Here is a 26,311-nt window from a genome sequence, read left to right on the forward strand (position 1 = left end):
ATCCAAATCCAGGGGCTCAATTTGGACTCATCTCTAAGTTATTGGTTATGAGCTATTTGCAAGAAGAAGTAAAGCTGCTTTCTAGAATGAACTTCTAGATTTCTGCAGACTTCTAACAGAGTGTAGTACTTTGTCCATTGGGATGATGTAGCCTCCTCCGCACCCTCCTCTCCCCCATAGTATGCTGCACCCAGTCCACCAACCAGTGCAGAGGGGAAGCCAAGTCATAGCCCTATCTCCTCCCCATCTCCTTTGGGGTGATATGTTTCCCTGGGAGCACTACGAGAGAATATCCCTGTGCTCTCACAAGTGCAAAGACTGTGCATGTGTGTGCGTGTGCATGTGCGCGTGTGTGTGTGTGTGAAAGAGATCCACTGAATTCCTCCTTGCCCTGAGTTCTCATTCAAGGGCCAGGGGACTTCCTATTCCCAAGAGATGATGGGTCAACATGGTTTCTTAAACGGAACATAAGGTTGCCAGTTAATTATCCTTGATGTTCTTCTTCATTGGGTTTATAGCTCCCTTTTTCCAAATGAGGACAGTGAGGGCCGGGAGGGTTTGGAATTATTATTATTTATGCAGAGTATTATCACAACACTAAATTAACCATAAATTCCTTTAAGTTCAAAGGCCAAGTGGTATTTTATATAGTTCTGTAAACATGCCTAAAAAGGCTAAATAATAACCAATTTACTACATCCAAACAGTAACAAAACATTTATAAGCATTTGATCAAGATATTTACAAAAGGCCTAAATGCCAGCGGTGATTGGAGCCATATTGGTCAGCTCCAATGAGGTCAAGCAGGTGTTAGGAACACACCCTTTAAGAATTTACTTTTTTATACCCTTTAACAAACAAGTGATGTCACTGCCACTTACTGACTTCAGTTAAAAATCAATTAATAAATCCTTATTTCCAGTCTTCATCCAGATAAGATTTACAAGATTTACTTTCTTCCCAAGACCATTTCTCCCTGTTTCCTCCCCTCCTTCTTGCTGACCAACAGTTTTTCCATTGCAGCTGGGTTGACATAAGCTTTAACATTAGCATGTGAGTTGGGAAGAGCTATATTGGCTCATTTTAAGACAGATTATTTTTGCCTTATTTAAAACCATCTGCAGTCAGATGGTCAGAGGCCTTATTTTTAGAAACTTTTCATTATCCCATTAGTTATTCTTTAAAGCAGAAATCCTCTCTACTTTATTCCTCCTGGCCTTATTTTCAAGGCCTTCCCTTCTACTTGCTAGTCAGGGCCTTTCTTTACAACACAAACACATATATATTTCCTTAACCAATTCTAACCAAAGCTAATTCTAATTCTTTAATTTCATATTTATCCTGAAATTATAGGGGGTTATTAATATTAATTCTTTTTATAGATGCATATTTATGCTAATAAATTTGCCTGTATGAGTAATTTTACGACTCTAAAACTCATTTGAAAAGATACATTCGTTTACCTAATACTCATAATACCTTTCTGGGAAATTGTAAGCATGCAAAACATCCCAAGGGGAAAAGAGCGAATCTCTTATGAACAGCTCTTGTCAGAAATCTTGCAGCAGCCTTTCTACTATGATACCATATTGCAAATAAAAAAGAAAGGTGAGATAGAAATGGAAGTTAATGATGCACATGGAAATTGTCATAGAAAACAGAAATTGGAATAAGAAAAAGCAGAGATGGTCTTTTGTTGAAGGACCATCTTAAAAATAAACCTGAATGCTGTTAGCTTCAACTGACAGGTTGACTGATTCTGGGAAAAGAGACTTAAGAACATATAGGCAACAGTGTGCTGTGCTTCTATGACACCAAGTGGTTAACTTGCAAACTTGCATGCCAGTTATTATTCTGTGCTCCTGCACATTAAGAATGTGTTGAAAATGATTTCTATAAAATCTGAGATTAATATTAGAATAATACCTTGTCCTTACAGAGTACTTTACAGCAACAGATCTCAACGTGCTTTACAAAGGAGAGAAACATCATTTGCCCCATTTTTTACAGGTTGGGAAACTAAGGCATAGAGTGGGGAAGTGAGTTAGCCAAGGTCACCCTGTAGGCCAATGACACAGCTCGGCATAGAGCCGAGGTCTTGTGAATCCCAGCCCAGTGTTCTAGCCTCTAGGCAATACTGCTTCCCCAGCCTCGTAGCTGCCCCTGTCTGTCTCCCCAGATAGCTGGGACCAAAGTTCTCTCTTCCAATAGACTGCCACCAAACAACAATTGTGGTTCTTATGCTTATTCACTTCCTTTCACCCTTCAAAGGGGTGTTCACTTATTTGTACTCAAGAGAGTGTTCACTTTGGAGAGCAAAATCAGTAGATTAAAAAGGAACAATCTCTTAGGACTCACAGAAGCAGTCTGTGGCTACAATAAACACCCCATCCAGTTGTTTTTTAAAATAGCTCACAAAACAAGAGATTTTATTTAAAATCTGTTTAAAATTAAAAGCTTTAAACCAAAATGACAGTTTCTCACAGTGGGCCACAAATGGAAAGGGAAAGATTAAGTCCAGGGCCTTGAACTGGCCATGGAAGTGAAACAGAAGTCATGGAGGACTTGGGTGATGTGTTCGCTGTTTTTTCTGCTAAGGAAGTGAACTATAGTATTGTATACTGGTGGTTTCTGTGTCCACCATTAACCCCAGATGTAATGAGTTACTGTACTCCTGTGTTGATATAACGAACATAGATCACAGTGATCAAATTTTCATCCTAAAGATATAGGTATGATTACCTAGCAAGCTGGATCTGAAAGAAACATTTCTGACTCCAAATGTTTAGCTCAGTGCCCTGGATTTGTGAAAAGTCAAGTAAGACTGCTCTTCCTTAGGCAGGCAGAGGATAGATACCTTCAATGGAGGTCAGCCTCATGGATGGATCCTTGAAGCATTTCTCTTCTCACCAGTATGCCTGTCTGCATCAATTGTGGCTGCTGTCTGTCAAGTTGCTCATCTCTAGCAGGCAGTGATTTCAAACGGATAAGATTTTGTTGTTACCAAATAAGAAATGCAATTGCCCTGCCTGAGATTTTTCAGTTATAAGTGTTTCCTAGAACGTGAAATGTAAATGTGACTCTAAGTGAAACAAACTGAAATATAGCAAAGGGCAAGTTAGCCAGTTAGGCATTGGCTAATACTGGGTGTCATGTGGACCAGCATCACTCAAGTGAGAGTTTGTGCTTCAGTGAGGCACAATCATTCTTCAAACAGCCTGGTGTGTAGGGAGATTGCACCTGTTTCCTTCAGCAAGCTGGGGAGAGGGGAGTCATGGTCCCACCTCAAACCTGCCCCTATCAACTCCCTCTGAGGCAAGATGCAGACCCAGGTACACAATCAGTAGACTGCACTCCCCAAAGCACAGGGACTGAAACTGGCATTTGGGGAGGCTCCATACACCCCAGTATACTCCCCGACAGGAGGCCAGTCTCACTCTAGGCCTAAAAGTTTCATAAACTATTATTTGCTCAGCAATGTTACTACATGTTGTAATCCTCCAGAAGAATGTAAACTATATGTTAGGTAACTTACCTGGTGAAGTCTCTTCCTTCCTTCATAGGCAGCAAACATCACTGTCATCTAGCACCACATATCAAAAGCAGAGTCAGCGTTAAATTAATACTCTGAGTCAGTATTAAACTAATATCCCACAGTGTCAGGGTGAATGCAATCACTGGAACTCCTGTCTCTCAGGTGAGATTTAAAACAACCTGAGATCCTGAGCACTTGTGCCAATCAAAGATCCCCAGGCACTTTAGAAGAGGGCAGCAAAGTTAGCCCCGAAGTTTTGGCTAAATTACTTCTTTGCAGTTGCATTCCATCATCCTAAATGAATACTGTATTCTCCTTTACCTCCCAGTTCCCATCGTACACTTCGGTGTAAAATTTGTGTGCACTATTAAACAGCTGACATGCCATCCCAGAGGTGGCTTCAGCAGCGAGTGGTTTGTAAAATGCTATGGGAGGGAAAGCATAATGTAAATATAGCAGTTGTAGTAGTAAAAGGGCCTTATTCAACCTTTGCATTTATTCAACCTTGAGTAGGTAGTCCTGAGACTATGGGACCCATTCATTAAGCATGAGTGGAGAGAAGCCAAATGTGGCAGAAATAACTGGAGGTATTTCAAAGAGAGGGACTGCAGCATTGCCAGCACCAAACACTCAAACATCATGAGTCAGTCCCCCCATCCCCTGTGATATTTTAAAAAAGAATATATGTTGGGTTCTTTATTTGCCTTCTGTTTTTGAGTCTTGAACTTGTACTTGGGTCACATTTTCAAGATATTTTTCCATAACCAGGAAGGCTAGCAACATATTTTCTCATTTAATGGATATTGTGATTCTCAGGTGATGTCTCCAGGAGCTGGGGCTTTAAGTGAAACACCAGATCACAAACCTCACAATGAAATCATGAGAACTAGCAACATGGTGACTGCTGTGTCCATAGCTTCCTCTCCATCCCCTCCATTCTATAGAAGCCTCTCCATGTGAGTTTCATATTGTCAATGTTCCATGAAAATTTCAGAGCAGATGTTAGTGGAGTCAAGGAGTGGCTGTATTTTACAGCATGCTCCCATCTACATCCCATGAATGTCGAAGAGGCAGTTAATACACACTAACAGGAACATGTGCACAGAAAATGGGGGATTTCACTCCTGCAACATGTAGTCCCCTTCATTCTGACTGTACAAAACCTCTCTAGGGGGATGCCATGGGATACCAGCTCCTCAAAACCTGAGGTGTGGGTAGAAGGTTCTTCTTATCCCAGAATCTGTAGGGAAAATCACTGGAATCCTTCCGACAGGTTTTCCCCTCTGAACTGGGGAATCTTTCTTTGTTGCAGGGGGTATTCCATAATACTGGCTCAGCAACCCAAATATAAATCTCCCTTTCCCCCATTCTCTTCTTCTGGAACTGGAGTCAGTTAAATAACTCCATCTATAAGATAATAACAGTCAGAATCTTCCCAGAAAGAACAGCCTACTTCAGCCCAGGTTAGATAAAACAAAAAATCTATATTTGCCGTAAAAGTACATAGGATAAAAACATGCTGAAACAAAAGAGAGATTTGTTTAAGCAACCTGCAAAATTGCTATGAAAAGCTGGATGTAGGGTAACTATTCCAAAAAACTGTTCCTGAATAACTTCATGTGTGGACACTCTTTTTCTGGAATAAGAGTGTCCTGTTCCAGTTTAGCTTAATCCACTTGGAAAGTAAATTTATATAAGTGGGATTCAAATAAAAGTGTCCACACATAGAGTTATTCTGGAATAGTTACTGCACTTTAAATTTACGCCCTAGCTTTCAGACTGTAGACAAGCCCTTAATTACCAAGTTAGAAACTAGATGGCTACAGTGATTTAACTTATACTTAGGCATGTCTACCCAGAGACACTAGGAAAGTAAAAACAAATGAAATAAAGGTGTGAATTTAAAACACAGTGAACTATTGTAAACCCCTGTATGGATGATCTCTCTCATTCAGAAGTAAAATCGTCTTAGTTCACTTTAGCTTTTAATTCACAAAGGCTGGAGGATCTGGCCTCATACACTATATTTATCGTATGTCTATGTTTAAATAAGAAATCTTCCTTCCGTTCTTCCACTTCTTTCACAATTGCATTATTTGCTTCAACAAAGTTGTTAATCTGCATCAAAAGATACTATTTAACTTCTTAATAAAGATGAATTATTTATATAGTTCCACATTTTGCCCTATTTCTCAGTACTTTCATTAATCTTTCTTCTTGATACATATATTTCTATTAGAATTTGTAGTTTTATGTACACACACAATGCTAACAGATAAAAGGAGGAAATGCAGTAAATGCAAGTAAAATGTACATTTCTAAGTACCGGGAATCATGAATAAAAATGTATTAACATATCAATGGTAACACACTCCTCCATAATTGAAGTGTCTGTGAGTGATCCAATGTTATGTTTGCAAATTGATAAAAAAGTCATTTATGTTAGCTATCCTAACTCACATATTGTTGTTTTATTATGCCATGGTTCTTTATATAGAATCAACTCATACAACAACCTTCCATGCCTACATGCAATGGTTTCACACATGAAGAAGAATAGAAAACTAAAACTAAAACAAGAAAAGAAAATTACAAGAGAACCACCAGGCTGATCCAACCTGTATCATATCACTTCCATACTGCAAAAAGCCCTGTTAGAATCCACTTGCATTTTTCCTGCTATGCCTTTATAAACTTATTTCCATAAAGATTTACATTTTGTTGCCTTTAAATTGTGTCATATCAAAATTTTATACAAAGCACTCTCTGCCATTTTTCCATATCAGCCTTTGACACTGGGATCATATAATTTCTCCCTCTTAGTAGAATTACTCTGTTGGCACAAGAAAGAAAAACTGATATCCACTGTTTAAAAATTCTTGTTGGAACTTTCGGCACTTATGCCTTGGTTCTGCAATGAATGCCTCATAGACACCCACAGTGAGCGCCATTGACTTCTATAAGGTTCTGCTTATACATAATTTGCAGGATTGGGGCCTTTAGTAGTTTTATAACAAAATTATCTGTGCTAATGCTGGCTACCCTTTAATTCTGCCAAGTAAAATTCTGACAAGAAGTAATAAGTTATCTGTGGTAATTCAAACTATATGGAATCCCATTGAAATCAGTTGGAGATCCACACAGAATTTGAACATACCTTGCCACATCTCCAGCAATCACTACTTTCCACTAATCCAACTCATACTCACATAGCTTCTCTTGAGTGGCTGCAGACTCTGTTGCTGCTCTGAGATGGGAATCCCTCTAGTGCCAGGTAGGAAATGGAGGCAGAGTCATCTATAGGGATTCTCCAATATATATCCCTGCATCACCCCCCAGTCTCTGGGCTAATGGTTCAGGCTGCCACAACAATTCTGGGATAGGGATACCATCCCCTATAGGCCCTCATTTTTATTTCATATAGTTCATGACTAGATAATTCAAGTGACTGGTAATAGAAGAGAAAATCTTTCACCTGTAGGCCACCACTTCTATTGTTCATCAGTAAGGGCACAAAAGTGAAAACTATACAGTTTATAGTCCGGGGGTAGGCACATACATTATCCCATGCAAACATGTAATCAAGAAGGTTAATGGGGCAACATTTTATTCATTTTCATTAGAGAATATACATGTGTATAGTCTTACAAGTCTGTAGTCATTAAAGGTAGAAAAAAATCCCTGCTAGACTGGGCCCTGGCAAAAATTCCACCAACTACAGTAGGAGTGGAATTGGATCCTAAATTAATCCCCCAGCAAAGACAGGACAGGAGACATCTCTTATATTAAACTGATGTTTCCCTTGCACATAAAATTAAATTTTAAACGGTCTTTTTCAAAGCATTGATCTGTGCTAAAGTTAGCAAGAGATTATGACCTCCAACTACTGTATTAAACCATTCACTGGCCCCAGGAAGCTAATTCCTAAACCGCAGCCAAGTATCATAGCTGCTATAACTAGTGGAGCCACCCTGACTGAATCCATTACACGCATCTCTCCTTTATACACAGAAAATGTAAATACAAAGAAAAATAGAGAAATTACTTTTCCAGTGTAGCCACAGGCAACATAGTATTGAGGGAAAGCTGGCTTCAGATTACTTTGCTGTGAGCAAAATACTTTCTCTCTATTGAAAATAATTACAATGCTTAACCTTTTTAGAAATGTATTATGTGTTTGGATAATCAGACACCAAAATAGGAACATTAAATAACAGGGCTCAATTCAAGCCAAAGTAAGTATGTCATAACCAATCCCCTTCTACTCTCCTGCTTCACCTCATAATCCTTTAATGTAACTTACATTACAATTTAAATGTTCAGGATATTTAGCTTACTGTCTAAATCCCCTAATGCTAACAAGACACATGACAAACTATTGAGTCACTTTGTATTTATATTGTATCCCTTTCCTCATGCATTGTCTCTAGCCTATTTAAATAATTTCTTTGGGGAGGGAAACTTGATTTCTTATCATTCTTTTGGACACCATACATACAAGGGGCACTAGATAAAAAACAGTTAAATGGTTTCTCATCGTGTAATTTACTGTTTTTCTTGATTCAGCAGCATCTTTCCCTTTACGTCTAGCTGATCACCTCTGTTTCTCATTTAGATACTATGGGTTGGATAGCTCCATAACGGAAAGGAAGTGAAAATTGTGAGCTCTGATTAAGTGCATTGAAGGCTCTGCTTTATACCACTAGGTAATATCTACATGGTGCACATTTTGTTTGATATTGCTATGTTTAGTTTTGCTGTGAAGTCTGTAGTTCCCCTAGAGTAACTGCCACCAGTGTTAATGTTGTGAAACCAAATACAAACAAGATCCATGGGGAAAAAATATACCTATGGTTGTTACCCTTTAAGAAAAAGATATTTTGATAGTGTTAAAATTATTGGTTCAAAGGAGGAGATGACTAATTCTTTTTATATATAAACACTCTCACTATGATCCCAGTCATGTAGCCCTTATTCTCATGAACCGTCCCAAATAAATCAATGAAGTAAGAGTGAAACTCATCAAAATAAAGGTTGCAAATTCAAATAGCTTATCTGAAAATTGTTGGGTAGGGACTGAAAATGTAGCATCTCCTAGAGGATAATAAACGGAAAACTATATTAGGAGATAAGAATACTTTCTATTTGGGAGAGAGAGATGAAGCAGCTAGCTGCTAAGTGACCTTTTGAAGGCTACAGCTGACTCCCTCTGCCAGTTTTAAAGGGCCAGTTCCCAGAACAGCATGCTGGCAAGAAGCTTCTATAATAGGACAACAAGGGAGAGTTAATAAGGAACAGATAATCATAAGAGGAGAACCACTTGGAAAAGTGACTGTAGCTGCACATCATTTTTGTACCATAGGAGAAAGTATTTCATTACCATGATTTAAGGAATTATCATTCCAAGTGTACTTTTAAATACTTAAGAAGCACATATATCTGTTGTATCAGTAATGTCACATCAAAATTTACAGCTACAGCAAATGTAGGTTTTTCATTTACTTAATTGCTCTTCCTGATTTTTATTAAAGACACTGTTAACAGAAGTCACTTAACTTTATTTAGAGAATTACTTTCGTATTTAGTATGAGATGATATTTTAAATCTAGGACTCCTAGGGCAGATCCACAAAGTTACTTAGGCACCTAAACCCCAGACTTAGGTGCTTTAGTTTTGGGTTTATGTACCTAAGTTCCAGTTTCGACTCCACTGTGATCCACAAAACTCCCACTGAACCCTTTAAGGACCTAAACTCACTTGGTGCCTAAGTTTTCAGGGTAAAAGTTTCCTAGGTGCCTATTTATCTGCCTCTGGGCATGTGCACTACTGCCTCCTTCTAGCTGTCTGATCACCTATCTCCCTGCCTAAACCCCAGAGCCATTCACATACCAAGGGAAGACGGGCATTTGTCCATCTAAATCACATGCAGGGCCCTGTCTGGTAGGCATGCTCAGAGACCACCTACCGGAGCAGGTCCTATCCCAGTCAGATTTCAGCTACCACAAGAGGAGAAAGCAGTGTTGCCATCCACCTTGTAACTTTTAACTCAGCAATTAGAGCACTTGCCTGTGATGTGGAAAACCCAGATTCAGTTCCCCCTCTCTGCCAGTGTGGGAGAAAGGATTTAATCAGGGTCTCCCACACCACATAAGTAGGGTTCCCACATTGTAGGTAAGTGTCTTAACCAGTAGGCTAAAAGTTATAAGGTGGGCACTACCACCACTGACCCTCCTATGTGGTGCAGGACAGATGTCTCACTCATTCCTGCAAGAAACACCTTAGGCTTCTAAGCCACCTGACTCCAGGTGAGAGGTTCATATTCATGGATTGCTAAACAGAGATCGGTTCCTTCTGCAGCCTGGAGTTAGATGCCTATGTCTGAGAGAGTGGCAGGGTTTAGGACACATCCATCTTGTTGGTATCTCCCATTGGCTACCTGAGGTAGCTCCTCACTAAGCATGCTGGCTTTTGTGGATCATATTCTAAGGCATTTGTCTCCCTGTTTGCTGCCCAGGAAGCCTAGGTGCCTAACTCAGTTTTGCGGATTGGAAGGTGTTCCTGTGTTTTTCTATGTGCCAAAAAGTTAGAGACCGTGATGTGCACTGTTGCAACGCCTAAGTCCTTTTGTGGACACCATCACTCTTATCTCTCTTCTCCCATACGTAATAGTAATAAATGTATTATCAACTATTTCTAGGGCCTGGTCTATACTACATGGTTAAGTTGACACAAGGCAGCTTACATCAACCTAGCTGTAGATGAATCTATGCTTACATTTCAGTCCCGCTGACGTAACTGCCCTGCTATGGTGACTTAACACTACCTCCCTGAGTGGCGTAGAGTCACAATCAATGTATTTAGATCAACACAATGTCAGTGTAGACACTGTGTTACTTACATCGACTGTTAATGGTCTCTAGGAGGTGTCCCACAATGCCCCACCCTAACTGCTCTGGTCACCATTGTGAACTCCATTGCTCAGGGACAGGGAGGATAGGAAGCTGCCCTTCTCCTTTAAAGCCCCATGAATTTTTGAAACTCCTTTTCCTAGCACAAGTACAACTAGCAACTCTCCATTGTGTGCAACTGCCCAGCTGACTATGCCAGCTACACACTGCAGATGCGCTCCTGCCTGAAGTACAAAGGAGGTGTTGGATCTCTTGGATCTGTGGGGAGAAGCTGTGCAAGCACAGCTCTGATCCAGCCATAGAAATTTTGACATCTATGAGCAGATTGCTTAGTGCACCAAGGAGAAAGGCTACTAGAAGGAGCAGCAACAGTGCCAGTTGAAAGCCAAGGAGCTGCAGCAAGGAGTCAAGGAGCTGTGTATCAGAAGGCAAGGGTGGCCAACAATCAATTTGGTGCAGAGTTGCAGAAGTGCTGCTTTTACAAAGAGCTGCATGCCATCCTTGGTGGAGACCCCACCACGCCCCCAAGAGCTGTGTGGATACTTCGGAGGAGCCCAAGTCACAAGCTCCTGCCATGAACAACAAGGAGGAGTAGTACGAGGGACAGGCAACCAGAGGATCCAGCTACAAAACAAGCCAGGACATGTTTTTGACTCTATCGCAGTCCAACCAGTCCCCACAGTTGAGCATGGCTGAGCCTGATGCGGGGAAAGGAACCTCTGGAAGCATGAAGTTTGCTTTGAAATTACAAGGATGGAGCCCCCAAAGTAGCAGGACACATCTGTTGATTTACTCTTTTTTACTTGTTCTGGAAGAGATAGTGAAACAACCAAGACAGGTAAAGTTGTTATCTGCTTTTCATTCTCCTCCAGAGTAAAGCAGAGGGGGCCACACGGAGCAGTTTGTTAATGTGCACCAGATGTTCCCTGAATCCTCTGTAGACATCTTGATGAAACTTTCATGGAGGTAATCTGCAATCCTCTGACAAAGTTTTCTGGGAAGGGCTGCCTTATTTCTTCTGCCATGGTAGGATGCTTTCTCACAGCACTGAGCAATTATCTTAGTAGGCACCATTGCAGCACACAGGCTAGCAGCATATGGCCCCAGGGAGTATCAAGATGCCAGCAGCAACTGTGCTTTCTCTGCCTCTGTTACTCTCAGGAGTTACATATCAGCTAAAATCATCCCCACCTGTTCATGCCTGTGAACTATTCCCAACAATCCGTCATTTCCCCAGCTCCCCCTCCACCGGGCCATACTCACCATCGCTGGTGCTGTGGCTGGCACTGTGCTGCATTGATCCCCAGGAGAAGTGAGAATGAAGTGCTTACAGCTTGTGGGGATCAAGGGGAGTGAGTTCAATATCCTACATTTTGATTTCTGTCATGAATACACTGGCAATGGTACCTCTGTGTGTTGTGTCTTCAGAGGCTGGTATTGTGGCCTTGAAGGTCTCCCCTTCCATACATGCAGAATGCCTGAGCCAGATAAGGAGGAGAACAAAAAGTACTTGGGATGACATGTTCCAGGAGATCCTGCAAGCCAGTGCTGCATCAGAGAAGGAGCACAGGGCCTGGACGATCACCCTTGCAGATAGCATGGAGAAGGATAAGGTGGAGAGTAGAAAGGCACAGGAAAAGGATAGGGACATCCGGCAGGAGATGGTTGTGCTTCTCAGACAGCAAACAGAGATGCTGCAGACTCCAGTGGACCTGAAAGTTCAACAAACCTATGCTCGCCTCCGCCTGCAGCCCATAGAGAACTCTATATCGGGACCTCCCTATACACTCTCTCAACATTCCTTGTGGCATCAGAGGTCGGTGCACTACCCCTACCACTCCACCCACAGGGACATTAAAGAAAATAACAGCTTCACATACACTGACCTGTGAAAGACACAGTTGGTGTATGTTTTCCTGAAATGAAAATGACTGTTCTTTCCCCTTCATAAGTTCTGTTCCCTTAATTTATTAAGTTCTACATGTTCTTTTTATGATCCTGGTTCATATTACATAATAAAATTCTATATTTTGGCATATAATTCATCCTTATTAGTTCACAACGTATGCTGACTGGTAATGATCTGATCTCTTAGCGATCAATTTCCTGTTGCTGCACTGTGTCACAGAACGCATAAAACAATATTAATAGGTACACTGACAATGTTATGTTCGTACATGCACAGCAATCACTACAAGATTCATTCTGAACCACAAAAGAGAAGGCCAGGTAAAGCATGTGATCCAGGGTGCCTGTGGCAGCCCTAGCTGAAAATGCCAAGGGCAGGGCAGGCTGCAAAAAGGAGAGAAGATTCTCCCAAATACTGGTGGTAAACATTGAACTACACTCACCAACCTGTGCTTCTGATCCCCAACACTGGTTATCAAGAAGCAAAAAAAGAAAAAAAGAAAAGAAATCACAGAACCCCCTTTATTGCATTCCAGTTCTCTGGCTCCAGATCAGCACCTAGGATTCAGTTCAATGAGAGTTATTTACATATGTAAAATGTTCTTCTGAACCCCAAAGGTCAGCCACATTACCAGGTTGATATAGGTTTGTATCTTACCCAAAATACCATGCTGTCAGCCAATCCTTTAGTGTATAAAACTAAAGATTTATTATGAAGAAAAAAGAAAGAACAAGAAGAGAGTTGTTAAATGATAAAGCATTCAGATACATACAGAGACTTCAAAGTTTATATATCAGAGTCTTAGCAGTACTGGTGAGTTTTCTGGCTTGAAAGTCCCTCTGGAATACACTCACAGCTTGGATGGGTCATTCAGTCCTTTGTTCAGAGCTTCAGTTTGTAGAAAAGTTATTCCAGAAGCAAGAAGCAGGATTGAAGATAAAATGGAGATATAGTTGCCTTTTACATTCTTTTGCCATATGGCTAATACTTCCTTTGTCCCAAACTCAAGCTGACAGCACATGGCATGGAAGCCTTAGAGTTGTCTGTCCACAGCCAGACCACATGCCTTGCTGACTCATATGGTGTCTTCCCTGGTTCCTTTCAATGAGTTCATTGCATAGCTGATGACCCGGATGGGCCGTCAAACAGGCTAGGCACTGCGGATGCCAATCTGTCTGGGGACGTCACCCAGAAACACAACACAAGGTTGGAAATACAGTGTGACAAAGTTCCTCCTCTACCTTGGTGGGTCCTGCACTTAATGGCAGATTTGCTCACCTCAGTGATCTCCCCCACAGTCTGAATCAACTCCTCCTGTGTCTGATCAGGAGCTGGGAGGTTTGGGGGGAACCCGGGCCTGCCCTCTACTCTGGGTTCCAGCCCAGGGCCCTATGGATTTGCAACTGTCTATAGTGCCTCTTGTAAAGCTGTGTGATAGCTACACCTCCCTGGGCTACTTCCCCAAGGCCTCCTCCAAACACTTTCTTTATCCTCACCACAGGACGTTCCTCCTAGTGTCTGATAATGCTTGTACTCCTTAGTCCTCCAGCAGCACACCCTCTCAGTCTCAGCTCCTTGTGTCTCTTGCTCCCAGCTCCTCACACACACTTCCTCTCCTCTGGTTCCTCCCCATCTGACTGGAGAGAGCTCCTTTTAAAACCGAGGTGCCCTGATTAGCCTGCCTTGATTGGCTGCAGGTGTTCTAATCAGCCTGTCTGCCTTAATTGGTTCTAGCAAGTTCCGATTACTCTAGTGCAGCCCCTGCTTTGGTCACTCAGGGAACAGAAAACTACTCACCCAGTGACCAGTACATTTGCCCTCTACCAGACTCCTGCACCCCACTGGCCTGGATCTGTCACAACAGATATACCTATATTTCATAATACAAAGGTGATACAAACATATAAGCAAGATTATACTTGGAAAATTATAACATTTTTGCAGATACCTCACACAGCATATCTGGTCGGATGCCTTGCAATTTTATAATATCAGTATCACCAATATCATAAAGTGTCTCTCAGATTCCATACAGCATCACAAAACATACTACAGTAACATACATTACTATGGCTCACTATTAAAATATTCTTTCAAAGCTTCTCTGAGCTGAGCTCTTCTAATAGCCATAGTATCTGGCAGTTCAAATTCAGCAGAGAGCCACTCCACCTCCACCCTCCATCCCAGTAGAAATGTTTCCCTCGTTGCTTCACAGATATTATTGCAGGACACAGCAGGCAGCTATAACCACTGGGATATTTTTTTCATTGACATCCAGTTTCATGTAGTGCCAGTGAGCCTTCAATGAACAAAGGTACATACCTTGGTGCTGTCAAGGTAGCCGGTGTATGGCTTCATCAGCCATCGGAGCACGGGGCAGGCATTTCAAGCACTGCTCCCAATGGTGATCCACCAGTCTGGAAAGAAAGTCCCTGCTTGCAGCTTTCTGAACAGTCTTGTGTTCCTAAAGATGCACCCTCCTTGACCAGCCAATATTGCTGTTGGTAAAGCATCCCTGGTGATACACTAGTGCTTGCATTACCATAGAAAAGTAGCCTTTCTATTGATGTATTCTGCGGCAAGGTAGTCTGGTGCTACAATAGGAATATGTATGCCATCTATTGTCCCTCCACAGTTTGGGAAGCCCATTGCTACAAAACCATCCACTATGTCCTGCACATTGCCCAGAGTCACTGTGTTGCATCGCAGGAGGCGATAAATGGCCCTGCAAACTTGCATCACAACAGCCCCCATGGTGGATTTCCCAACTCCAAATTGATTCTCAACTCATAGACTCATAGACTTTAGGGTCAGAAGGGACCAATATGATCATCTAGTCTGACCTCCTGCACAAAGCAGGCCACAGAATCCTACCCATCCACTTCTATAACAAACCCCTAACCTATGTCTGAGTTATTGAAGTCTTCAAATTGTGGTTTGAAGACCTCAAGCTGCAGAGAATCCACCGGCAAGTGACCCATGCCCCACGCTGCAGAGGAAGGCGAAAAACCTCCAGGGCCTCTACCAATCTGCCCTGGAGGAAAATTCCTTCCCGACCCCAAATATGGCGATCAACTGACCAGTAGCAATCTGGCATTGCAAGTTTCCGCCACTCAGCTGTCAGTGTGAATCTCATTTTGGCATCCCTGTGTTGGGACTGGAATGGGGTGAGTTCGGCACACAGATCCAGAAATGTGGTCTTACACATCCAAAAGTTCTGCAGCCACCGCTCATCATCCAAAACTTCACGACAATGAAATCCCACAAGTCAGTGCTTGTTTCTGAGGCCCAGAACTGGCACTCCACCATCTTCAGCAGCTCCATGAATGCCACCAACAACCTTGAATTGTTTCTTTCTGTGTCCCACAGCATGCTAGCCCCCTATAAATCATCATGTTTCCCATGGCTCTTTTTGCTGCTCTGCAAATACTGCAGGATCAGGTACCTCATGATCACAATGCTCATCACAGGAGTGCAGAGCTGTGCATGATCCATGCTTATGTCACAGATGGCGAGCAGCAAGGAGGCTTGTGGGGATTTTTAAAAGAGGCATGAAATATTATGGAATGTGGATGAAATTATGGGATGGAGAACACTGCATTATGGGAAGTTGAACCGATGCTCCCAGCTACCCCTGCAGGACTTGTTTTTACCCTATGAAGCATTGCAAAAACTTCCCTAAGCACCCTGTGCTGGATGGTGGTGAGTTGCACAGTGGGATAGCTACCCAGGGTGCACTGTACTCTGCATCAATACAAGCACTTCTGGTGAGCACACGCACCGCTGACACAAGAAGCAATGTGGACATGCACAAGTGATATAATAACTGCAGCGGCTGTATGCCGGCGTAATTTAGGTCAACATAATTTTGTAGTATAGACATGGTCTAGGTGAAGTCCCAGATAACATATGTTGGTCTAAAGTGGAAATAATGTTGCCTTGCAAACAAGCATATATAACATAAAGTGGATGCACTTTGTTACTATTATAGGGAGTGGTGATCTCTCTTAACACACTATTCAGCTGATACAAATGAAATATTCAGGTTACATATTTACATTGTTTCATTAGTCACTCTAGAATAGATATGTTGTTCTACATCTGTGTGATGTTAGTTATTCTCTTTTCTCATGAATTCAGGAATCTGAATCTCCTATCCAAGGTGCAACACAATTCAACTGTTAACAGGGGCGGCTCCAGGCACCAGCACGCCAAGCATGTGTGTGGGGCAGCAAGCCACAGGGGGAGCTCTGCCGGTCACCGCGAGGGTGGCAGGCAGGTTGCCTTCAGCGGCATGCCTGCGGAGGGGCCGCTGGTCCATGGCTTCGGCGGACCTCCCGCAGGCATGCCGCCGAATCCGTGGGACCGGGGACCTCCCACAGGCAAGCTGCCAAAGGCAGCCTGCCTGCCGTGCTTGGGGCGGCAAAATACCTAGAGCCGCCCCTGACTGTTAATTCAGTATTTTTCATAAGTCACTGAAAAAGTGTTCCTCATTGGACATCAATGATCTCTTTTCCTTTAATTAATATGTGTAAAAACTTGTATCATTTGTATAGAAATGTGGGGGATTGGCATATCTTTTGAATTATATTTTGGGATAAAAACAGAAGCACAGATGTCAATGTGTAATTATCCATTCTGCTTAGATTTTAAAATGTGTTTCAAATTTAGGACAACAAAGCATACATCAATATGGCAAGTTGTATCTTTTAATGTTATTAACATTTCTGCATGTAGAAGGTGGAAGGTGAGAAGAAAGGGGAAAAACAGGGGCAGGGAGAGAAGGGGGAAGGGAGAATGACTCTAATCAAATCCATATTGGAATGCTCTATTGCATTTAGTGAACCAGTGCTCTTAGGTAACCATTGTTCGAGTAGACCAGGAACTGACCTGAGGTCAATAGACCTGGATTCTTTTTTCAGTTTTGCCACGGAAGCCAATGGCACTTAAACCAATGTTTAAAGTTAAGCACATAGTTGGATGGTTTTCTGGATCAGGGCCTGAAGCTACATTTTCTAAAGTGTCTGCTATTTTGTGAGAACATCAACATTAAACTTTCTCTACTTCAGTTTCCCTCTCTGTAAAACCTGAGATGATTATTATTTATATTACAATAGCATATCGGAGCCTCAACCAAGGGTCAGGGCCTCGTGCTAAGTGCTGTACAATTACCTTCCTTTGTAAAGCGCTTTGAAAACTGCTTTCTATTAGTATTATTTTGTTAAATCTAAGCATTTAGGATCTAATATATACAAACTGCTAAGTGAACAGAAAAATTCAGACATAGTTCTGAGAACAGTTTTGGGGGGCATCATATGACACAAGACCTTTCCCAATCATAATAGAACATCATTTTTCACAATATTCAGAAATCCTCTATAGATTTGAGATTACAGGCCATATAAATAAAAATAATTCAGAAAGTATTTTGGATTGTAACATAATTTCTAAAAATGCACCTTTTGGCAAATGATGTATAATAAATGCCAAAACAACAGGAGACGCTAATGTACCTTGTGTGGGCTCTAAAGTCTTTTTGGTAAAGTTTTAACAGAATTGGATTGATATTCCAAACGGAGAGTCAAACTGAGCCAGCTCATCATGGATAAATATATCTGCTCTGTAAAAAGAGTGAGATGACTTTGAAGGTAGTTGACTGGATTTTTGTACAGGTCTGAATGTACGATAAAACTGAAGTTGTCAAGTTTGCTCACTTCCCTTTGAAAAATTCTGTAGTTGCCCGCAACGCCACGCGCCGGCTGGGAAAACGACTGGGCTGCCGCTGGATATGGAGCGAGGAATGACAGGAGCTGGGAGTCTTGGTGCCACGGATCGAAACAGAGGGCAACACCATCATCAGCCCCGAAGCCAGAGGCATGCTGGAGAAGTCACTGAAGGCCGCTGTTCACGCGCTCTACGTGGACACCCTGAGGAAAAAACCCGACCAGGGCAAGGCCTTTGAGGTGACCAGCAAGTGGGACTCCAGCAACCACTTTCTCCCCGCGGGCAGTTTCACCCGTTTCGCCGACTGGCGGTTCATACACCGCGCTCGCCTGAACTGCGTCCCACTCAATGGAGCCATCCGCCACGGGAACCGAGACAAGCGCTGCAGGAAGTGTGGGTACGCCCTGGAGACCTTCCCCCACGTCCTGTACAGCTGCAAGCCCCATGCCAGAGCCTGGCAGCTGCGCCACAACGCCGTCCAGGACCAGCTGGTGAAGGCCATTGCCCCACACCTGGGGAGGTCGCAGTCAACCACACCATCCCTGACACCGACAGCCTGCTACTCCCGGATATCGTCATCACGGACGAGGAGCGGAAAAAGATCATCCTCGTCCACGTGACGATCCCGTTTGAGAACAGGACCCCAGCCTTCCGTGAAGCCCGAGCCCGTAAACTCGAAAAATATGCCCCCTTGGCGGACACCCTGCGGGCAAAGGGCTACTAGGTTTACACCGATGCCCTGATTGTCGGGGCCCTGTGTGCCTGGGATCCCTGTAATGAATGTGTACTTAGGGCCTGTGGGGTGGGCCGTCACTATGCACGGCTCATGAGACGTTTGATGGTCTCGGACACTATCCGGTGGTCTAGGGACATTTACATAGAGCACATCACCGGCCACCGCCAATACCAAGAGTGAGCCGGCATGGCTCTGTGCACCCACGGGGGGAGGAGGCCTATAAACCCCCCCTACTGAATCATATCCCCTAAGCCCTAAAGCCACCGACCTAGATTCCACCATGCAAGGGTCATCCCGTCCCCGTTACCCAGCCCACTTACTTATACCCATGACTGCGTGTAACTCACTGTATGAGCGATGTACCCTCACTGCTTCCCTACTGCTTCTTGATCCCACCCACCATACACCCCGCATTGGGGGACCTTGCAAACTGTATATGTTATGTGCTAACCAATTCCCACATACCAGCGTCCCCTTATACTCTGTATGTTGCCCCCAATGACCAACAACTGATGCTTTGAACTCCTTGTATCATTTTTATTTAAACATTCTCTAATAAACTTTTAAATCCTGTAGTAAGGCTCCCAAGCCCTGCAGTTTAAAATAATAGCAGGAGTGCAGCATTTGGCGGACGCTGCTGGAGAAGCCTGTCGTGTTTTTTTCATTGTAAGGGCAACAAAGCAGTTCTAATGTCTTTTAGGTGGAGAGATTCCTGGGAAGCATCTTTTAGACACCAGCCTCTTCAGCTCCTCCTCAAATGAAGTGAAGCGGCTGCTGGTGTGGAGTGTTCAGCAGCTGCGCTTGGAAGTGGATCTTCGCCAGAAAGGAAAGCGAGATGATGCCCTCCCACAGGCGCTGGCACTTCATCTCACAGCCTCCTCTGCCGCTGCCTGCCCTTCAGCCGCTTCTTTCCGGGGCCCGGCCGCTACCATGGCGAATCTCCCAGCAGCCGCGATCACACGGCAAATCGGCAGCCGCGATCGCGCGCAGCTCAGCGACCAGGAGGCCGGGGAGCTGCGAGACGCCGCCCGACGCCTGGTGGTGGACGGAGATGGGCGGAGGATCCCGTTCGGGGCCCTGTTCCGGGATCACAGAGCCATCGTGGTGTTCGTGCGGGTGAGAGGGGAGCCGCTTTTCGTGTCGTCCCACCGGCTTGTGCAAACGACTCGTGCGTAGCGGGACACCGCTGTTTAATAACTTGCTCTCTCACCCGAAAGGGTCCTTAACATGGGCTGGGACGGGTGGCGAGACAAGCGAACCCATTGCGCAACAAGCACCCTGTTTTCACGGGTCCCCCCGAGCTGTTTGTGAAAGAGACACGCGCTTTGCACTCCAGGTTGAGGGAGGGGGAGAGAACTTTGATTTCAAGTGCTTGTTGAAATAAGACCGTAGTTCTCCCATTCCCCAGCTGAGAAGCGCTGGCCCTCTCTGATTGCCCTAGTGACCCCAAGCCTATTAGCGAAAGCCCACACCAAGATCCCAGCGCCCTCAAACGTTGATAAAACTTGGATTGCCATCCGAATTCGGCAGCTAGCGCTACTCCTTTCTGCCTCCCACCGTCCCAACTGAGGTCTCTGGGTTCTGTCTGAAGTCCCTTGTTGCTTCGTTGCCGCGCGATTGTGTTGGTTTCTGATATCTCCTCCTGGCTATGTTACCTTTTCAGCATTTCTTATGTTACACCTGCAAAGAATATGTAGAAGATCTGGCAAAAATTCCTAAGAATTTGTTGCAGGTAAGTCAGATGCCCTTAACCTGTCTGTGTTCGCGTGTGTTTGGGGAGACAGGAGTAGTAGGGTTCCTTACATGACGTTTGATGACCGGAAGCCCATGGGGAAGGGAGTTGGAGTCTTCACACATTGCTGCAACAATTGCTCTGTTATACCTGCCTGTGAGAATTTAGAATGAATTTGTTGTTGTACCATACAGCATTACATCTTGTTGTTTGGAGTTTTTCTGCTTTTCTAAAGAACTAAGTACCCAGCTCCTGTTGGTGATTAGGGCATACGTTGGCGATTCGCCTGCTAAATTAAAAAGCTCAGTCTGCCTCTTTCTATTCTGCTGATTGAAGCTATGCCACATTTTGCTCCCAGCATCAGCATATGGCTGGTGAGAAAGGCTGAGATCCTCAGGAAAACGAAATCCAGATGGAGCAGGACCTTGAGGACTTTTAAAGTGAGAGGGGGTGCACTTTCCCTTTCGACATAAGCAGGTTTTTGATAAAGCCCTGAATTAATCATATTTAATAGGAAATTTTAAAAAAACTAGCTGCTCAGATAAGAATAATAGAATTATATTCTTCTGTATTTTCAGGAATAATCACGTCATCATCTATGGGATGACTTGTTTTGTCAACCAGTTAAATTATTCAAATTGTTTATGGAAGGAGTACAGTGCTAGAGGATATTAATAACTCTTAGTTCCATGAACGATTTGTTTAAATGCATTACTGAGTGAAAGGAGTCTAAATTAATTAACATTATGAACCAAGGTTTTAGACACAATTCCTGATGCTGCACCTTGAAAAAAAAGTACCTAACAGTGAATGTGAATGTATTTTGCATACAGAAATGTGTATTTGTGCATGCAAATCGGTTAAACGCTCTAATATGCAAATAATACAGGTGCAAATACAATTTTTCAGATGCAGACACGTGAGTGTGAAGTTTTGCAAGTAAAAAATTGTAAGCAGTTTTGAAGCCAGATGAAAATTTAATCCTATAGAGGCAACAGAAAATAAAACAGATATTCATCTGCAGGTTAAAAAAAAGCTGCCTACCAACATTACTTTTAAAAAAATTAATGGAAATGTAGGTCTGTTGATTAATATAGGTTTTTGATATTGAGCAATAGTCAAATTTTACATCTAGAATAACTAATACCTTTTGTATCCTGTGCCTTGAGATCATTAAGCTAAAATACAGATATTTCTATTATTGTTTTGCTGATATGCATAAAAATTCAGTCCTTATTAATAGTTTTTATATCTATATTCTGTATTTTTTTCTAGGAGGCAAAAGTGAGACTGATAGTTATTGGACAGTCATCTCACCATCACATTAAGGTAAATAAAATACTCAGTGAGGTAAATGATATATTGTATTATGCTAATAACAAGTTCATCTAGTTAATTAGGGGTTGGATTTCCAAGTCAGTGATTTTAATTGACCTCAAGTGGAGCTGTGGTTGTTTACCAGCCTTTAAAACCAGGCCCTTATTACTCTTCATGAAGCAATTCTAACTGGAGTGTAGTGGGGGAAATCTTACATTCAAATCCTGCAAATTTTATTCAGGCAAAACTTCCACTGATTTCAGTGGAAGTTTTGTCTGAGTCAGAACTTCACGATTTGGCCCTTAGTGTTGGTTGGGCTTAATATGAAGAATTCAGAGGGTTTCAAAATCAGTATTTTTCATATTTGTTTACTAAACATTCAAATTTAATATAATTATTTTATATACGTACGTATCTTGTAGCCGTTTTGTAGTTTGACGGGGTATCCCCATGAAATCTATGTCGATCCAGAGAGGGAGATTTATAAAATACTTGGCATGAAAAAAGGTGAAGCAGCCACAACATCAGGTAGGAACCATGTTCTTCCCTTGATTTCTTTCACAGAAAACATCATTTAACATAACAATAATGTTGGCATAACAATAATAAATTAATGTACATGCTAGTGTGCTACTCTGCAACAACAATGCTGAACGTTTTACTGCATTATTCTAAAGGAGCTTTCTAGTCTTTGGGAGAGGCTCACTATGGGCTTGATCCTGCTCTCATTGAGTTCAGTGGTGCAGGATGCAGCCCTAGTTTAAGATCTCATTAATCTAGTGCATTACATTTAAAATGCCAGGAGTTCACATAAAACAGAGAAGGCTGGAAGCCTGCAAGAAACACGAGGTCCAACATCAATAGAGCAGTCTATAGATCAGGGATCGGCAACCTTTGGCATGTTGCCTATCAAGGAAATCTGGTGGCGGGCCGGGATGGTTTGTTTACTGCAGCGTCTGCAGGTTCAGCTGATTGCAGCTCCCACTGGCTGTGGTTGGCTGTTCCAGGCCAATGGGGGCTGCAGGAAGTGGCATGGGCCGAGGGATGTGCTGGCCGCCACTTCCCGCAGTCCCCGTTGGCCTGGAACGGCGAACCGTGGCCAGTGGGAGCTGCGATCAGCCAAACCTGCGGATGCTGCAGTAAAAAAACCGGCCCGGCCTGCCAGTGGATTTCCCTGATGGGCCACGTGCCAAAGGTTGCTGATCCCTGCTATATATTATTAGTTTTAAGACTGAAGAGAAATGAGCCTGTTAAATCCATTAATATGTCTATTCTTAGTAATATATCCAATAATGGGGAAATACAGACTCTTACTGCCTGATTTTGATCTCATCCTATTTTTGCACGGGTGTAACTTCATTGACTTTGGTGGTTACGCCTGGTTTACATAGGTGCAAAGAAGATCTGAATCAGGACTTTATTATAATGAAGTTGACTTCCTTTATACAATAGACTAGTCTCTGACTGCCAGTTGCTGGGACTGGATGATAGGGGATGGATCGCTTGATAATTGCCCTGTTTTTTTCATTCCCTTTGAAGCATCTGGCATTAGCCATTACCAGAAGACAGAATACTGGGCTAGATGAACCACTGGTCTGACCCAGTATGGCCATCTTCTGCTCTTTGTATGTGTGTCTGTTTTAACAGCTGTAAAGTAATGTATATATCTGTGTAATAATATTTTGTTATCTATATTTCTGTTATGACACTGATGAAATTATCTAGTAGTATTTTAATCTATTTTAGATAAAATGTATTTTGTTGTAAGATATCCTCTAATGTTTTAGTGCAGAGCCCACATGTGAAATCAAATTTGCTGTCAGGAAGTATCAGAAGTATGTGGAGAGCAATGACTGGCCCTGCTTTTGATTTTCAGGGAGATCCAGCTCAGCAGGGGGGGACTTTGATTTTAGGCCCAGGTGAGCATATTTGTTTTATTTTAAAATAATCTTCCCCTCCCCCAGCTGTTTCTTATTACACTTCTGAGAGTCCTCTTCATCTCTGGTAGAGCCCTGAGGATTCCCAAAGAGAAATATAGTCTGTGCTTGTTTATGGTTCTGCTATGTAAACAAAGTCTGTGCCTGTCATTGCATAGTTCCCCCTTCTACAAAGACCTGAATTGTTCCTGTTGAAGCCAATCAGAGTTTTGCCTTTGACTTCAGTAGGAAAAGGATTGGGCCTAAGTTTTGCTTGTTGACATCTTGGCACCAGTCTATACTCTGCCATTACATTGGATTCTAGGTATTTTATTTGATGTGTTTTTAAGAAAGCAACAAAACATGAACGGTGGTTATCATGATAAAATCATTCTCTTGAGGTACTAGGAAGCAGAAAAGTACAGGTCTAATTCGACCACTTACCTTGTCATTCCTTGTTGCTTTAATATTTTTTTAAAATGATAAAAATATACATGCTGTGATTAAAAAACAGAATGTTTATATAAATTCATGTAGTTAGTGCACAGTATTAGACAAATTGCTGGAAAATCAGGATGCTTCCTTAATCCAATTAACTGTTATAATAAAGCAGTATTTTATTCAACTATTACCATTTTTATTCTCATTCTGTTCCAGGTAGCAAAGTCCATTTTGTGCACCTTGATAAAAATAGGTTGGATCATGCTCCCATTAGCACAGTTTTGCTGCTTGCAGGAGTTAAAATGGTAAATTTCACAAACAAACATCAAATTATTGACATTTGACTTGCCAGAAAAAACAGATTACACATTTAACTTGATACAAGAAGACAAAAAATTCTCCAGGGAATTGCCCTGGATGTCATGTTTTATGTTCTTATATAACAGCTGATAATACATACTGGATCTCAGAGCACCAAGTAAATTGCATTATGCTGAAGATGCAGATGAATTCACACTTGCAACATATAGAAGAAAGCAATAATTAAGATATGACCTGCCTTTCCAAAAATAATTCCTATTTGCTCTTTTCTGTCTCAAAAAATTCTTACTAATGCAATTTAAAAATCTTGATTCAATGTGAAGCATTAAGCTACTTGAAAACAAAACTCTAATATATCACTTTGTTCAGAAGGAAAAGCTTGGAGTTTTTGCCATTCAGTAGGTCATATATTTTCTTCACTGGTGGCTTGAAACTTTCAGCATTATGTGAACTTCATAAAATAAACTATCAAAAAAGCAAGTGTGAACAACAGGAAGCTGACACAAGATTATGCCTTTTCCTGTGTCTGGCTTTAAAGAGGCACACCAAAACATGTTTCTATAGTTCTAAATAAATGTTTGAATTACAAGATCCATTGTTTGCAATTACTTTTTTTTCTGGTTTGCCACATCTAAATGGTAGCTTTTTAAAAATAAGGCAGTGATGAGTTTTAAATGTATACCTAACCAGATTGTCAGTTTTAAAATGGGTTAAATTTACGGTCTAAACTGAGTAATGTAAAAACGTACACAATTTGTACTGTATGACACCATTCCCTTTAAGAGGGCAAAATCTCCATTAGTACGTGCAGCAGGAGGTCCTTGCAAAAATATTGCTGGTTATTTTAATCAAAGCAGCAGAGGTAATAGCAAAATAGCATTTATCAGATGGCTATTTAGAATCTTCCTACAATGTCTGCTTATTTTCAGAATCCATTACTTTCATTCATATAGATCGTATACTTTTTCATCTATGAACCACAATTTACCTATTTGTTAATGAAACTGTAAATTATTTATTGACGAGCATGTGCTCATTCTCCCCTGCAATTTCTGAACCTTGTTCTTTGCTGTAAATTGCTCCTGTTCGTGCATATCTTACATGTCACATGCAAAATCTCTCTGTAGGTTTAAGACTCCAAAACAAAATGCAATTGTACAAAGCATGGCCTGCTCCTGCATCCATTAAGGTTGTTATCAGTCACAGAATAAACTCTTCAGAGTTCTGCCCATTAAAATATGTTTGAAATTAAACAAAATGTTCAGTGACTGAAAATGCAAAGTTTACATTAAAAAATTAATGATTAATGAGCAACCCAATAGCCACAATAGGATTTCATCTCCTAGGATGTGAGGGTTTTTGTTTGTTCGTTTTCAATTACCATTGTTTATAGTAACTGGTTCAAATGTTTAAAGAGATACTGTCAAGTTGAAAATCTTGTCCTTGAATCACTCTGCTAGCCAAGCTGAATTTGCTACAGGAGAAGCAAGGGTGGTTATGCAATAACTTTGAGCTCCTTTGATCCTAGAGCTCTCCAGGGCCCTACTGGGCACTCAGTGTAAAATGTCCCCACAGTCCCAGGAGCCATCCTGGCAACAAGGGGATCACCAGACAGTAAGAATGCTACACTCAAACTCCCTTGTCCCTGGCAATGTTCCCTACACTCAGCCAGGAGACGGTGTTTCTTTGGTTATGTGCCACCCAGGGATTCTACTACTGGGTTTCCAGTTGCTTCACAGTCCCAGAACAGCAAAAAGTATCTGTTGCAGACA

The 26,311-nt window shown here is 42.1% G+C and overlaps 1 protein-coding gene across 1 annotated transcript in view; it reads left to right on the forward strand.

The window, feature by feature from the left end:
• Positions 1-25,130, forward strand: part of PRXL2C (peroxiredoxin like 2C) — a 38,910-nt gene extending 13,780 nt beyond the window's left edge. Inside the window, exons 2-7 of the mRNA XM_050945951.1 lie at positions 19,513-19,928; positions 20,476-20,544; positions 21,820-21,873; positions 22,284-22,389; positions 23,649-23,780; positions 24,435-25,130. Coding sequence (XP_050801908.1) covers positions 19,513-19,928; positions 20,476-20,544; positions 21,820-21,873; positions 22,284-22,389; positions 23,649-23,780; positions 24,435-24,562 — 905 coding nt within the window. The 3' untranslated portion in view covers positions 24,563-25,130. The remainder of the gene's footprint in view (positions 1-19,512; positions 19,929-20,475; positions 20,545-21,819; positions 21,874-22,283; positions 22,390-23,648; positions 23,781-24,434) is intronic.
• The last annotated feature ends 1,181 nt before the right edge of the window (positions 25,131-26,311 follow it).

The sequence above is a fragment of the Gopherus flavomarginatus genome, chromosome 3 (assembly GCF_025201925.1).
Source record: "Gopherus flavomarginatus isolate rGopFla2 chromosome 3, rGopFla2.mat.asm, whole genome shotgun sequence".
NCBI lineage: Eukaryota > Metazoa > Chordata > Testudines > Testudinidae > Gopherus > Gopherus flavomarginatus.